The sequence below is a fragment of the Quercus suber genome, unplaced genomic scaffold (genome assembly GCF_002906115.3).
Source record: "Quercus suber isolate HL8 unplaced genomic scaffold, Cork oak 2.0 scaffold_110, whole genome shotgun sequence".
In the NCBI taxonomy this organism is placed as follows: Eukaryota; Viridiplantae; Streptophyta; class Magnoliopsida; order Fagales; family Fagaceae; genus Quercus; species Quercus suber.
Genome location: NW_027069575.1, coordinates 1,247,765 through 1,264,394, shown reverse-complemented (window position 1 = coordinate 1,264,394; position 16,630 = coordinate 1,247,765). Strand labels below are relative to the sequence as shown.

Genomic DNA, 16,630 nt, shown 5'->3' with positions numbered 1-16,630 from the left:
ATTTTCTAGGTACAATTATTCTACCTGATCATTTGCTTTGCTCATATTCAATTTAATAGCCATATAACCAATTGTCTGTGATAAGTCGATCTTTGGGAAAGGCAAATTGATGCTCAGTGATGATGGATGGTAAAATCATTTTCAGTCTATTACCCAACACTTTGGAAAAGATTTTATATAGGGCATTATAGAAGCTTATAGGACGAAAATCTCTAACATATTCAAGATTACTGGTTTTGGGGATGAGAGTAATAAATTTATGGTTAATGGGATGAGGAAGAGTACCTGAATTAAGCCAGGATAAGACTGAACTCATTACATCATGATCAAACACACCCCATAAATGTTGATAGAACAAGGGGGGCATACCATCAAGCCCGAGTGCCTTAAGTGGAGCCGTCTGCATCAAAGCTGCAAAAACCTGCAGAAACCTCTGATTCAAAAAATGCTCTTGTTAGAGCCAATTTCATCTCTTCAGTGATCACCTAGGGAATATGGGCCAAAGAGGCAAAGTATGGTCCTGAGGAAACATACTAAATCACATGAAAATTCTAAATTCTTTTCTAGATGCATGGATCGCTTACAAAATATTACAAACAATATATGTTATAGCTAGATATGTAACAAGTAAGTTTTCAAAATTAAAATTAATAAAATCATATTTAAAATTCACTATCACCACAAAAAAAAAAAAAAAAAATTGCCACTTTTTTTGTATACAATATAGAAATTCTATTCTAACCTAATCTAAATATATGTGTATGTGCATGTGAAGTTTCTTTCTGAAGACTTGAATCCAGCTCTTGCCTCTACACCTTACAAACACATATTATTGTAGAGTGACTTATTAAAGTTGTTGAATTAGCCCCAAATGCATTGAACTAGCCCTGTTTTAAAGAAGCTGACGTCTGCGTGTGTGTGTGGTGAGGAGTGAGGGTGACGTGGGGCAGCTAGGGTTGATGTTCCTTCCTGGTTCCTTGATGCCAAAACAAGTGAGTGTGTTACGGCCTTTCTGAGAACCTCACCACCACTGTATTCGGGGGAGGAATGCTGGTCCTGATAATTTCTTGATGACTAAAACGAAAGTGTTATGGCTCTTTCTACGAACTTCACTACTATATTGGGAGGAAATTAATGTTGGTCCTGGTTTTGCTTCAGGACTAAACCTGCAGCAAGGTGTTAGAACATTAGTACTAGTGGAACTAAAAATTAAATTGTTATTTTTACTCCCACGAGCTTAAAAATTGTGAGACCGCAATAGTGGAGGTATATTTAAAATTTTTAGCTTTTGATCGTGCATAAACCATCTTTAGCTGTGTACGGTAACTCAGAACTATACTAAAATATTAATATTTTATTTATCTTTTTAATTAAATAATATTTACACTCATCTTCTTCCCCTGTAGAACTGTAATCCGAACAGGTTTTATTCATTTTTCCTCTTCAGCTCTTCTCCCCTTCTTTCTTTTTTCTTTTTTTTTTTTTTCTCTCTTCCTCCATGGAGAGATCAGAGATCGACAGTGTTGATGATTTCAGTGAGGATCTCGGTGCCGAAACGGTGAGACTAAGCTCGGCAACGGTTGGGTTCATGGTTGGGTTCGTACTAGTTTTTCTGACAACTACCATCACTAACTCCAATATCGCAGGAGAAGAAAAAGTACCGGCACTGTTTCCTACAGGTATTGAAAATGAGTACTGTTGAGACCCTTGCAGAGATCCAGTTTGAAAGAAGGGGATGTCACTGTAAAATTTTCTTCTCAAAGGCTGCCCTATGCATTTCTGGTAATAATTTATGATAATCATAAATTTAACCTACTTTTTCACAGCAAAACAAAACAAAACTTTGTTGTTAGACTAGAGAGATAATAAATCTTTACTCTCATAATTAATGTCGTTTTCTTCCATGATTACCAGGTTTAATTCTGAGCCACAGCTTGGTCAAACTTGTAGTGGTGGAGGTCTTGATTGATTACCTCACAGGGAAGTGGAAGAACGTACATCTACCAATAGCTGCAACAATTATAAATTTCAGGGAGGCCATATCGACCGTATTAGCAGTATTTGTTACTCATTTAGGAGATTCCTATATAGGTCGTTACCAAATGATTGTCATCTCGGCTTTTAGCTATGTTATGGTAAAGTCCATATATCAATAAAAATTTTTTTGAAATTTTTTTATGAAAAAAAAAAATATAATAATAATTAACTATTTTGACAATTTTTTTAATTTTTTATATATATTTTTTTTTCAAAATAGATTATTAATATATGGAAACTAAAGGCATACATGACATCTAGCTAATGCAATGCAGTGGCCAAGATCTTTTAGCTGCAACTGACAAAATGAGTCGTACGGAATTTAGTTTAATTTGGCCACAGGAGCAAACGTCTCGAGATAATCAATGCCATAGGTTTGTGTGAAACCTTTTGCCATAAGACGAACCCTCTCGATAGAGCCATCTGCTTTGCGTTTCAAGGTATATACCCACCTGCAGCCAACCGTACGTTTGCCTCTTNATGACACAATCCCAATGGAATTTTAAAGCATCCCATAGTAAAGATTGGGATAGCTTGGATGATAGCCTTTAACAAAATCTCATGCCCAGCTTGGGATAAAAGTTTACCTTCCCAACCTTGTAATTTTCACCAAACCTTCTCTTTGATGTAGTTGAAGCTCTCTTTCTTCTTCCTCCCTATCAGAGATGGCAAACCGAGGTACTTCTCATACTAAGTTATTTCTTGTAGGCCTCGGGCATCTTTGATTTCTTGTCTTATATTCTCCAGTGGACAAACTGAAAAAGATAGTTGTCTTATCTTTGTTCACTTTCTAGCCTGAAGCCTCCTCATAAAGATTCAAAATATGGAGAACATTATTACACTCTTGAGAAGTAGCCCTGCAAAACAAAAGACTTTCATTTGCAAACAACAAATGGGTTAGTTCAAGACCTCTTCAACATAGAGAGAAGCCCTTGATGTCACCCACTCTTGTAGCCTGTTGAATAAGTCCATGCAACCCTTCTATACATAAAAGGAACAAAAAAGGGAGATAAGAGATCTCCTTGTCTAATGCCTCTGGTAGGATGCAGCAAACCTTGAGGCTCTCCATTAACTATGATTGAGTAAGTAACAGTTTTCACACATACCATAATGAGACCAATCCACTTCCCATTGAAGTCCATCTTCCTCATGAGATTTTCTAGGTACAATTATTCTACCTGATCATTTGCTTTGCTCATATTCAATTTAATAGCCATATAACCAATTGTCTGTGATAAGTCGATCTTTGGGAAAGGCAAATTGATGCTCAGTGATGATGGATGGTAAAATCATTTTCAGTCTATTACCCAACACTTTGGAAAAGATTTTATATAGGGCATTATAGAAGCTTATAGGACGAAAATCTCTAACATATTCAAGATTACTGGTTTTGGGGATGAGAGTAATAAATTTATGGTTAATGGGATGAGGAAGAGTACCTGAATTAAGCCAGGATAAGACTGAACTCATTACATCATGATCAAACACACCCCATAAATGTTGATAGAACAAGGGGGGCATACCATCAAGCCCGAGTGCCTTAAGTGGAGCCGTCTGCATCAAAGCTGCAAAAACCTGCAGAAACCTCTGATTCAAAAAATGCTCTTGTTAGAGCCAATTTCATCTCTTCAGTGATCACCTAGGGAATATGGGCCAAAGAGGCAAAGTATGGTCCTGAGGAAACATACTAAATCACATGAAAATTCTAAATTCTTTTCTAGATGCATGGATCGCTTACAAAATATTACAAACAATATATGTTATAGCTAGATATGTAACAAGTAAGTTTTCAAAATTAAAATTAATAAAATCATATTTAAAATTCACTATCACCACAAAAAAAAAAAAAAAAAATTGCCACTTTTTTTGTATACAATATAGAAATTCTATTCTAACCTAATCTAAATATATGTGTATGTGCATGTGAAGTTTCTTTCTGAAGACTTGAATCCAGCTCTTGCCTCTACACCTTACAAACACATATTATTGTAGAGTGACTTATTAAAGTTGTTGAATTAGCCCCAAATGCATTGAACTAGCCCTGTTTTAAAGAAGCTGACGTCTGCGTGTGTGTGTGGTGAGGAGTGAGGGTGACGTGGGGCAGCTAGGGTTGATGTTCCTTCCTGGTTCCTTGATGCCAAAACAAGTGAGTGTGTTACGGCCTTTCTGAGAACCTCACCACCACTGTATTCGGGGGAGGAATGCTGGTCCTGATAATTTCTTGATGACTAAAACGAAAGTGTTATGGCTCTTTCTACGAACTTCACTACTATATTGGGAGGAAATTAATGTTGGTCCTGGTTTTGCTTCAGGACTAAACCTGCAGCAAGGTGTTAGAACATTAGTACTAGTGGAACTAAAAATTAAATTGTTATTTTTACTCCCACGAGCTTAAAAATTGTGAGACCGCAATAGTGGAGGTATATTTAAAATTTTTAGCTTTTGATCGTGCATAAACCATCTTTAGCTGTGTACGGTAACTCAGAACTATACTAAAATATTAATATTTTATTTATCTTTTTAATTAAATAATATTTACACTCATCTTCTTCCCCTGTAGAACTGTAATCCGAACAGGTTTTATTCATTTTTCCTCTTCAGCTCTTCTCCCCTTCTTTCTTTTTTCTTTTTTTTTTTTTTCTCTCTTCCTCCATGGAGAGATCAGAGATCGACAGTGTTGATGATTTCAGTGAGGATCTCGGTGCCGAAACGGTGAGACTAAGCTCGGCAACGGTTGGGTTCATGGTTGGGTTCGTACTAGTTTTTCTGACAACTACCATCACTAACTCCAATATCGCAGGAGAAGAAAAAGTACCGGCACTGTTTCCTACAGGTATTGAAAATGAGTACTGTTGAGACCCTTGCAGAGATCCAGTTTGAAAGAAGGGGATGTCACTGTAAAATTTTCTTCTCAAAGGCTGCCCTATGCATTTCTGGTAATAATTTATGATAATCATAAATTTAACCTACTTTTTCACAGCAAAACAAAACAAAACTTTGTTGTTAGACTAGAGAGATAATAAATCTTTACTCTCATAATTAATGTCGTTTTCTTCCATGATTACCAGGTTTAATTCTGAGCCACAGCTTGGTCAAACTTGTAGTGGTGGAGGTCTTGATTGATTACCTCACAGGGAAGTGGAAGAACGTACATCTACCAATAGCTGCAACAATTATAAATTTCAGGGAGGCCATATCGACCGTATTAGCAGTATTTGTTACTCATTTAGGAGATTCCTATATAGGTCGTTACCAAATGATTGTCATCTCGGCTTTTAGCTATGTTATGGTAAAGTCCATATATCAATAAAAATTTTTTTGAAATTTTTTTATGAAAAAAAAAAATATAATAATAATTAACTATTTTGACAATTTTTTTAATTTTTTATATATATTTTTTTTTCAAAATAGATTATTAATATATGGAAACTAAAGGCATACATAAAACTGAGCCCATATATATATATATGGTCACTGTTCAAAAGTCTTATTGCATTGAACTGTGTCTGAGGGTGTACAAGAGTTCGGCTGTATATATTAGGTAACGTGACCAGTTCCGAAGTGTCGTTCTTCCTTACTTTAGAGCCTCTGTACCAATTTTTGTATTCTACTTTATGTTCTACCAATCATGGTATAACCAGTTTTGGATGTTGTATTCATATATTAGTGTATAACCAATTTTGGAAAATAAAATTGTAATTATTATGTAGATAAATATCAGAACGTGTTGTTACAAATGGTACAAGTATTTTGAACCATGTTCTTTTGGGAGTTTTATGTCAAAAATTGCAATACAAATAGGGCCAAAAAGTTATTGATTTGAATGATTTTTATTTTTATTTTTTACTTTTATATCCAAATTATAGGGCAATTCAATTTTGACAATTATTAGTAGGGCTGTCCAGACCCGACAGGCAACTGACAACCCGGCCAAACCGCCCGATGCCGACCCGAACCGAAGGTCCAATCAGTCGGTGGCGGGTTTCCATTCTTGAAAACCAACATCGGCGGGTCGAGTGGCGGGTTTGCATCTCCAAAACCTGAGCAACCCAAACCCAACCGGAGCTACAAAAAAAATCCGGCCAAATCCTGCAAAAAAAAGCTAGATCCGGTAGATCTCGACTAGATCTGCCGAGATCTCGACCAGATCCGACTAGATCTGGTGGGATTTAGCCAGATTCGGCTAAATTCCAGCAATTTCTAGCCCAAAAAAAATGCAGATTTCATAAAAAAAATAAAAAATAAAAAAATCTAGTTTCCAGCGAACTTTTTCCAGTTTCCGGCAAGATTTTCCAGTTTCCGACGAAAATTTCAAATTCCGACGACTTTTTTTTTTTTTTTTTTTCTAGATTTTGATGCCTTTTTTATTTCTAGCAACCGATCGACTCGATCGACGCTAAGCATCACTCGAAATTGAATCGACCAATTTTTCCAACGGTCGGTTTCGGGTTCCTCCGCCCCTCCACCCGACGTTGGCAGGTCAAGTCCGGGTTGGGGCCAAAACCGACCCGGCCCAACCCGTGGATGGCCTTAATTATTAGTATCTTGTTGCAGTAACATGTACAGACCTTGAAATTGGAGCACTTGATAGACTTTCTTTCAGGTATTGGGATACAACATACAAGGGACTTAGGGCTTGATTAAGATTACGACTTTAAACCTCTAACAATCCAAACATCATTTTGCTTTTCTTATTGCAGGGATTGATGTTGTTATAGATTTCAGCCATATCTCCAAATCCCAGTATGGAATTCGGAAGTATCTATGCTGCAACAGTGGTCATAACCTTGGGCAAATCTGGTCTAGATTCACTTCTACGTGACTTTCTTGAAGATCAGCTGAGCGAGAAAGAAAATCCCGACATATAAGAGGACCAAAAAATTAGTCGTACAAATTTTTGGTGGTATACTTGCTCTCTTTCTAGATATGCCATTGGTGTCTTTTGGCTTTCAGATGCAGAATGGGAAGAAATCTTCTGGATTGCCACACGGGCGATGGGAGCAAGTTTTTTGTTGCTCTTTTGTGGCTTCTACTTTTACTACCACAAAAAACCAACAAGAAGCCCCCTTGGTATGACTTTTGGAGTTTTCAAGGCAGCTAAATCCAAATGGGATCTCAACTACACTCACAGATGAAGTCAGTATTATTGGAACTTTGCACCAAGGCTGTTTGTCTGGAATCATACAGGTCAAATACAGCTGTTGCCAAAAGTTCAATTTTTCAGGTATATCTCTCTCTTAGATAGCCAAACGTCTTTCTGACCTATGCAAGATTTCCCCTCTCTAAATGCGTACTAGTATGTAACCCGTGAACGGATAAATTGAAATAGTATTATTGATGTTAGTTTGAGTATAGAACATTAGTTTGACCATAACATTTAGAAGTACTAAAATAGTTTTTCTCTGCAATTTTCATAATATTAATTACGTTAAGTTTCTTTTTACATTACTATTTTATATTTATATATATGTATATATATATATATATATATAATTTTAAAAATCACTATTAAATACTACATATACAATATCAATTTACAATCATAGTACGTGAAATTTTACTAAATACAACACACACACACACACACACACACACACACACACACAAATAATAATAAATAAATAAATAAATTAGTCCAAAAATATCTCCTAAATTGAATGGGAATAGGTACATAAGATTGTTTAGCTCAATTACAACTTTTTAGGTTCAAGATATTCACATACAAAATATCTTAATAGAAACAGTATAAAAAATATAGTCATTAGTTTAGAGAAAAAAATAACAGTAAAAATCTTAACAATTTAATTTTTATGAAAAGCTAAAAAAAAGCAAAATCCAATTTTGATTCTAATTGAATTTTCTTTAAGTTTTGGTTTATTATATATATGTGTGTGCGTGTGTGTGTTACCTAGTTAGTAATGGACCGTATATAATAGTCATGGTATATTACATAAATAACTTATAAATTTGAACTATTTTTAGTTACACAAAAAAAAAAAAAAAAAGGGTTCATAAATATAAAATCATTCAAACTCTCTTTTCCTCTAATTTTATATGTAGAGTTAGATATATGATTAGGGTTTTTTTATAGTTTATTTATATTGGACTTCTCGTTTTCTATACTGAATTAACGCTTGGCACAAAAATTAAAAAACTTATATCAGATGAGACACGTGGCGCAAAATTAAAATAATTGAAATCTAATTTTTACACTGAATTAACTCACTTGATACAAAAACTTAAAAGTTTAGATTAGATGAGACACAAATTTTAATTTGAAATCTAATTGAATTCTCTCTCAGCTTTGGCTATATATATATATATATATATACACACACACTAGAGGGGACATGGACAGTATCTGCGTCCTAAAATGATCGCATTTAGAGCTTAATGCATAGGAAGACTAGACTGATTCAAATCCTCTAGATTTCTTAGAGCACTCACAGCAGTGGTGCTATATAGGTATAATGCTATATTTTTAGCTTAAAATCACAAAAAATATCACGCAGCAGTGGAGCTAAATCTAAAAGATTTAGCTCCACAGCTACAGTACACATCTATATTTAGATGTGTACTGTAGCTCACAGGTAAAAAAAAAAATATTTTTTTATTACATTTCTCTCTCATCTCACATTAAATATTCTTTTCCCATTCTCTCTCTCCGGCTTCTCTTTTTCTTCTTCTTCCTCAATTTTTTTCTCTCTAGCAAACCGGTCACTCCCTCAGCTCGCCGGCCACTTCCTCAGCTCGCCGGCACTCGCCGGCCACTGCTCATCGCCGATCTGTTCCACCAACCAAGCTCGCCGACCCACCCCAGCCCCATCGCCCAACCAAGCTCGCCGACCCACTCTCTCAGTCACTCTCACCTCTCTCGACCAACCCAGCTCCCGCAAGCCACTCGTCGGCCACTCCTCATCGCCGATCTATTCCACCAACCAAGCTCGCCGACCCACTCGCCGGTCACTCTCACATCTATTGATTGAGTTTTTTTTTTTTTTTTTTTGTGGTGGTGGTGGTGGGGTTGGTGGTGGTGGTGGGGTTGGTAGTGATGGTGGTTGTGACTGTGACTGTGGCTGTGGCTGATGGTAGAGGGGTTGTGGGTGGTGCTGTTGATTTTTTTTGGGGTGTGATATATTATTTTATTAGAGTAGATATATTATTTTATTGTAATGTTTATATTATTTTATTGTGTTAGAAGCTAAAATAGATCCACTGCTGTAGCACATATGTAGGTATAATAGATAAAGTGATTTTTGGTGTAGCTAAATAGCTAAAATTTTGCCTCCACTACTGTGGATGCTCTTAGGGTACTCTATCAATAGATTTCCTTAAATCCTAACTACTCTTTAATGATTTAATAGTCTAGATTCTGTCATATCAACATTTCACTAACAATATTCTTAAAATAATAAATTAATGTTGCAAACAAAACAATCAAGATTATTGGTAGTGGAATGCTGGTAGAATCTAGACCATTAAATTATTAAAGAATAGTTAAGATTTAAAGAAATCTATTTGGTAAAGGAGTACTCTAGAAAATTTAGAGAATCTGAATTCAGATTAGACGGAATCTTACCCTTTTCTGAAGAGGGGTTGGACTAGACCGCCCCTTTCCATTGCCATACATACTCTCTCAGCCTTCATGGGCAATACTGATAATATGTTCATATTGAATACAGGTGGTTAGATAAAGCTGCAATTGTGGAAACATCCTCGATCGGTCCAGTAGAACAAGAGAATTGTGGGAACCTTTGCCCAGTTAAACAAGTGAGGGAAGTGAAACGCCTGTTGACATTGATGCCTATGTGGATGGCCTTTTTCGCCTATAGTTTAATCCGGGCTAACGGACATACTGCATTATCAACAACATAGACTCGACAAAATCGCTGCTGGGATGGTTTGTTCTATATTATGTTGCATTGCAGCTTGGCAGGTGGAGGTCCACAGATTGCTTTTGATTAAGAAAAAGGGAATTGATCCTAGTAAGCCAAGCGACCCGGATGACCCAAATCAGATTATCTCCATGAGTACCTTTTGGTTACTTCCACAGTTTATTTTGTTAGGACTAATGGATGCACTTGCCGTTGAGGGGCTCCAGGAATTCGTTGACCACGTTACTAAATCAATGAAGAGTTATGGGCAATTGTTCAGTGATTGTGTATTAGGCTTTGGAAATTTCTTCAGTATGGGGTGTATTTTACTAATTAGAACCTGGTTTAGGGATGACATAAACAATAGTCATTTGGATAGGTATTTTCTAGCTTTAGCAATACTAGGTTTGGGGCAAAATTTGGCAAACAGTACAAATTTCGAAATTTTTAAGCTGGATAGCACGCGTTCAAAGTTATTTTGTTAGTTAGACTGTTTTTGAAAGTCGATTTACCCAAACTCGACTTCCCACTGAATATTACTCTGACCTGGATTAAAAAAAAGAGGAAAAAAGCCACGTGGAAAAGCCACCTGGAAGTCGAGTTTAGTGAACTCGATTCTTGAAAGTCGAGTTTAGTGAACTCGACTTCCAGGTGAGGTAAAAAAATATGTCAAAGATTGACTAGAAAGTCGAGTATGGTGTACTCGGCTTCTATAAGTCGAGTATGGTGTACTCGGCTTCTATAAGTCGAGTACAGTGTACTCGGCTTCTATAAGTCGAGTACAGTGTACTCGACTTTCAGTAAATATGCGGCCCCCAACTAACTCAACTCAGTAAATGTACACGGGAAAAATTTATTTGAATGGAACTCGAGTCTGGTGAACTCGAGTTCCAATAAATTTTACATCTACCCAACTATCTCAGACATAACTCAACTCTCACTTTTCAGTCACTTCTCACAGCTCTCTCCCACGCCTCACAGCTCTCTCCCACGCCAAAACTCTCCCTTTCAGACAAAGCTTTTCTTCTTCTACACAAATCACATTCATCATTCTACAAATTAAAGTTTTTCTTCTTCTTCAATTTGTAGGTAAATATTCAAACCTTTTTAACTTTTTTTTTGTTACTTGGATATATACTCTTACATTTGGTAGATATATATATATATATATATACACATACCACTTTTATATTTTTGATGAGTAATGTGTTGTTATTATCATCATTATTATTATTGTTTTTTTGTATTTGTTATTTGTGCTTTGTAATGGGTTGTTATTTGATATGCAATGGGTTTTTCTTTGTAATGTGTTGTTATGTATAATGTGAATAAATGGATAACATATTATTTATTTGCAAGGTGTTGTAATGTCACTTTTATATTTTTGATGAGTAATGTGTTGTTATTATCATTATTATTATTATTATTATTGTTTTTTTGTATTTGTTATTTGTGCTTTGTAATGAGTTGTTATTTGATATGCGGGTTTTTCTTTGTAATGTGTTGTTATGTATAATGCGAATGAATGGATAACATATTATTTATTTGCAAGGTGTTGTAATGTGTAATGGTTTATTAGTTGTAAGATGCAACTTCAACACTCAATTTTTTAAGGTTAGCAACCATGTAAAAATTTATTTGAGTTTAAAAATTCGAATTTTTGCTTGGAGAGAATAAAATTTCAATTGATTATAATTGTTTGGTGGACTATGTTATCTTTATATTTGCCTTGAGGCAATATTTTGTAGTTCATATCGAATAAAGGTGTTATATTCGTCACTAACTTTTAGTAAACTTATTTGACTTATATAGGTTTGAAATGAGTTCGATTGATTTTTATCTATATTATGGTGGGGAGCCCTGCAGTGATGTGACTTATGGAGTGACATATGAAGGGCCTGGTAAAAAATTAGAGATTATTCAGCTAAAAAAACGGCGGGAGATCAATTTGAAGAAGTTGAAAAAGAAAATTATGAAAGAGCTAGATTTGGACCGTCGGTTGCATGACATAAAAATTATATATCGTGCTCCTCATGCAGTGTTCAATGACCGTATTTTCTTCATGCCTATTGAAATAAAAGGAGACAAGCATGTTCAGATTATGTTTGACAGGATAAACTCAACACCCCAGTTAAAAGCTGCCGAGTTGTATATAAGTGTGGAGTCTCGTATAGAAGTTGCCGGTGAAGATGTGCAACGAACAACTTTAGAGGTTGGTGGCGGAGAAGAATTCCATCCATTACATATGGATAGTTATCCATTACATACAGATAATTGTCTGACTCTTACCCCGTGCACCACAGTTGGGGGTTATACACCACCATGCCAAGAGACACAAACTCCAATGGAGGTTTGCGGATCTAGTTATCAACAAGAATGTGTTCAATCTCTAGGGAGGGAAGACGAAGACGAAGACGAAGACGAAGATGATATTGATCATGGTAGAGATGAGTATGAAGAGATGATTGGGAGAGATGACTTTCACGAGAATACTATAAACTATGAAAATGTTGACAATGTCGTGGATGATCATGATGATAATGCTATGGAGTTTCAAGATGATATAGGCGATGGTATAGGTGTGCAACCTGCAGTCCCTACATATGAAGCTCATGGCCCGTCATTCCATGCAAACACTTGGGATAATATAGTTGATCCTTCAAATGTTGAGATACCACTTTCATCAAGTTGGGTGCGGGGAATGAATTTTAGCAAAGGGTTGATTTTCCCTAATAAAGAGGCTGTGAGACAGGCATTAATAGTTTACTCTATGGACAACAACAAGAATTATATAACTGAGTGGTCCAACCAACAAAGATTGTGTGTGAAGTGCGTGAATGAGTCATGTGCATGGAAAGTCCGAGCATTCTCGCAACGGAAGCTTAACGGTTTATGGGCTGTCACAGTATACGGCGGTCCTCACACTTGTCCATCAGTTGGGGTGAACAAAGATGGCAGAATGATGGATTCCAATTTTCTTGCCAAAGAACTTCATACATATATACTTGCAGATCACACCAGCAAAATAAAGGATCTCCAAAATCTGATGAAGGAAAGGTTTAACCACGATATATCGTACTACAAGATATGGGATGCGAAACAAAAGGCTATTGCAAACATACACGGGAATTGGGAAGAGTCGTATCAAAAGTTGCAGAAGTTGTTGTTGGCATATAAGGATAGCGATCCGGGTACACATGTGTCTTTTCGGTCGATCAACGGGAACATACCGGATACTATTATATTCAAGTATGTGTTCTGGGCTTTCGCTCCTTCCATTGCTGGATTCGCACATTGTAGGCCAGTAATTAGTATTGATGGAACTCATCTTTATGGAAAATATAAAGGAAAGTTGTTGATTGCAATGGCTACCGATGCTAATAATGAGATTTTTCCGCTTGCCTTTGCGGTTGTGGATGATGAGACGGGGGCTAGTTGGGGATGGTTTTTATCTTGCCTACGGACCGCGATACGGGATGTGGTACCCGAATCCGGCATTTGCATAATATCAGATCGACATAGAGGTATAATATCATCCATTGCACAGTGGCCCAATGATTATGTTCCAGTATATCATAGATATTGCATTAGACATGTGGCCAGCAACTTCAACACTCAATTTAATGACAAATTCTTAAAGTCTTTGGCCTTGAAAGCAGGATATGAGCATCAAGATCGCAAACTTGGAAAAATATTGGATTGCCTTAAGGAAGCTGAACTCAAATTCAGTCAGGATCCCAAACTGTCGTAAGACACGATCGGGTAGGTGAAACTCTACAATCCAAAAACATATAAGTGGAACGGTTGACCTCCACACGTTACTTCCCTCGGTGCAAAAATTAGGAGGAAGGTGGCTCAAGTCATTTCCATATGGCTCCCACTTAATCTACAAAAGCCACCAAGTAAAGCAACCACATTCAGAAATTTTGCCAAAAAATGAGTTGCATAACAAGTAGCACAATAGTGGGCAATGAAAAACTTTTTGAAGGACATGGAATGTTATGAACGTATAAATACAAGTATTATACCTGGTCGGGCCGTGTTGTGGCAATTTGATTGCGATATGCGGAAAGCACGTGTGTGGGAGTATTCTTTCTACACATCGCTCCTGCAAACCTACAAGCAAATAACATCATATGGTCATTAGTCGTTTACGTATAAAAATGTGGCATAATACATGATAGCACACTAATTATGCAATATATACTTACTTCATAGCAAAAGGAATTGGTGGTAGTGGTGGACCATGAACACCCTCGGGTTGGGGCACCATCTGTGGGGACATATGTGGGAACCTGACAAATATCCACAATTGGACCAAAATCAATGGTCCGCCAATCTGCTTTGCCTTCTTCTCGCTTGCATTGCACAGCTGTCTATACAACCATGATAAGGCTGCACTACCCCAACTATACTTGCGTGGATTATGAAGGTTCTGCATGAACTCTAACCACATGAGATGGACCCTATCTCCGGACTTGTCAAGAAATACCATATCCCCTAGTAGGGCTAGTATATAGCAGCGAGCATACTGATGAACTTGAATCTCATTGGCATTCGGAGGCAGTGGTTTTCTGATTCTTGCAACAAGTGCGGATACCAGAATCCTTTGACCTTTTAGCACATTTTGATCGCCATTTGGAATTTGAATTCCAAGCATTTCATCACACACAGTTGTCCAAGTTTTTTTACTGGGCCCAACCATTGCCTCACCCTCGATAGGCAACCCCATGATAACTTCCATGTCTTGCAATGTGATCGTCATCTCACCGTGTGGTAGGTGGAATGTATGGGTCTCTGGGCGCCACCGCTCTACAAATGCAGTGATCAATGCATGGTCAAGCTGAATGGATGGGACCAAGTACAAACCCTCTAGACCAAGCAACCTCACAATGGTAAGGACACGATCATCTACCATAGGAACTCGAAGTCTCAACTCTTCATGGCGAGTTCGACAATCCAGTGTGCCAGGAGGATCCTGCAAATATTATAACAATAGATAAAAATTTTATACAAATATTTAGTATTAATGGCTAATTAGAGTTGTGACATGAATTCATAGTACAAGAAAACTCGTGCACTTACCCCTCCCCCAGGGTTCCACAGTAACTCAGATCGATGTTTAACTTGTTCCGTCAATACAGTACGATCAATGGGTCCAGGATCTATCGTCATGCTGCAAAAAGCGAGTATCAAATATAAACAATTAATTACTATAATAGGGATCTAAGTAGCAATAAGCGGGTTTCCTCATGTGAAATGTATTTGTTTAGACTTTTGCTTTATTCTAGATAAAGTAGTTTTTGCTTAATCAACGCAACATAAGAATCAATTGATACCAATGAAGGAAGTAGCATATATAAGTATATACTTCCCACTCCAACAAAGTCATTGTATAGTACAAAAATAAATTTCCAACGATCCTTGGACCAAATGGCATTATAAAGTCATTGCAATTCTAGCATTATAAAGTCATTGAATAGATAGTTTTAACATTTATGCAATTCTAGCATTAAGAAAATAAAATAAACAAAATGGTCATTGCAAATATTGAAGGGTAAACCTTCTTACATTAAAAAAAAATGGCGAATTTAAATGGAGGGAAGCACAAAACAAATCTAGTTATCATCTGTACAGACTGAATTTCTATCTCTGTTTGACAAGTTCCTAGAAAGATTGAAGCTTGTTATGAAATTTTTTTTACACCATCAATAGGTATCCGTCCAAATTCATGTCAAACCACCTTATCTAATTAAAGGCAGCTCTACATAGTTAGACCCAATGCATGCTCTGGCTTGTGAGTCATGGTCAAGAGCTACAGGCAATCCTAAAACTTGAGGTCTCTCATATGAAACCAAACCCCCTTATCTCTCACACTCACACGCACAATGAACTCAAAAACAAGATGTTATGGACGATAGTAATAGCACAGTAAACAAAAACACAAAAACAAATAAAAACTAAACCCAAATCAAATTAAACCCAAATCTCCAAATCACTAAACCTAAAAAGCAAATCCAAACCCATTTCAGCCAATAAATAAAGAGAAAGAAATCGCATGAGAAAGAGAGAGAGAACAAACCTGCTGGACGGACAAAAGGGCGTAGGAAAAGAGACACCGGAGAGAGAGAGAAGAACGGCGTTGGGTTGAGAGAGGCACCGGAGAGAGAGAGAAGAACGGCGGCGTTGGGTTAGAGAGGCACCGGAGAGAGAGAGAGAAGAACGGCGGCGTTGGGTTGAGAGAGACACCGGAGAGAGAGAGAGGACTGAAGGCAATGAGTACTCGGACTGCTCTTTTACCTCGATCCAAATTTTTTTTACCCCTGTTTGAAGTCGAGTTCAGCAAACTTGACTTTCAATGAAGTCGGGTTTGCTATACTCGACTTCCTTGAGTTCCACCTGGCTTTTTCCCTCTTTTTTTTAATCCAGGTCAGAGTTCTATTTAGTGGGAAGTCGATTTTGCCAAAATCGACTTTCAAAAACAGTCTAACTAACAAAATAACTTTGAACGCGTGCTATCCAGCTTAAAAATTTCGAAATTTGTACTGTTTGCCAAATTTTGCCAGCGAAATTTAGAAGAACATAATGCCACGAGATTTTTATAGTGTAGAAAAGTTTCGACTCAATTAGCTAAATAACAATGTAAAAGAAAAGAGTAAAGAACTCAGTTTTAGTAAAGTCGAGTTCCAAGGAGAGTTAAAAAAAAAACAATGTGTGGT

The 16,630-nt window shown here is 36.8% G+C and overlaps 1 protein-coding gene across 1 annotated transcript; it reads right to left on the bottom strand.

Annotated features, from left to right (window-relative positions):
• Positions 1–13,766: 13,766 nt before the first annotated feature.
• Positions 13,767–15,086, bottom strand: LOC136068332 (serine/threonine-protein phosphatase 7 long form homolog). Its single transcript, XM_065775362.1, has 4 exons — positions 14,997–15,086; positions 14,123–14,889; positions 13,940–14,027; positions 13,767–13,889 (listed from the first exon to the last, which is right to left on the bottom strand). The coding sequence occupies exons 1-4, from the start codon at positions 15,084–15,086 to the stop codon at positions 13,767–13,769; spliced, it is 1,068 nt and encodes a 355-aa protein (XP_065631434.1).
• Positions 15,087–16,630: the final 1,544 nt, after the last annotated feature.

What these genes read in the sequence shown, in the direction of transcription:
- LOC136068332 (XM_065775362.1), bottom strand. Translation starts at nt 15,086, where the DNA reads ATGACGATAGATCCTGGACCCATTGATCGTACTGTATTGACGGAACAA. An exon ending in TGTGGAACCCTGGGGGAGGG is followed by an intron (nt 14,890 to 14,996) that starts GTAAGTGCACGA and finishes TAATATTTGCAG; the next exon opens with GATCCTCCTGGCACACTGGA. An exon ending in CCAATTCCTTTTGCTATGAA is followed by an intron (nt 14,028 to 14,122) that starts GTAAGTATATAT and finishes ATTTGCTTGTAG; the next exon opens with GTTTGCAGGAGCGATGTGTA.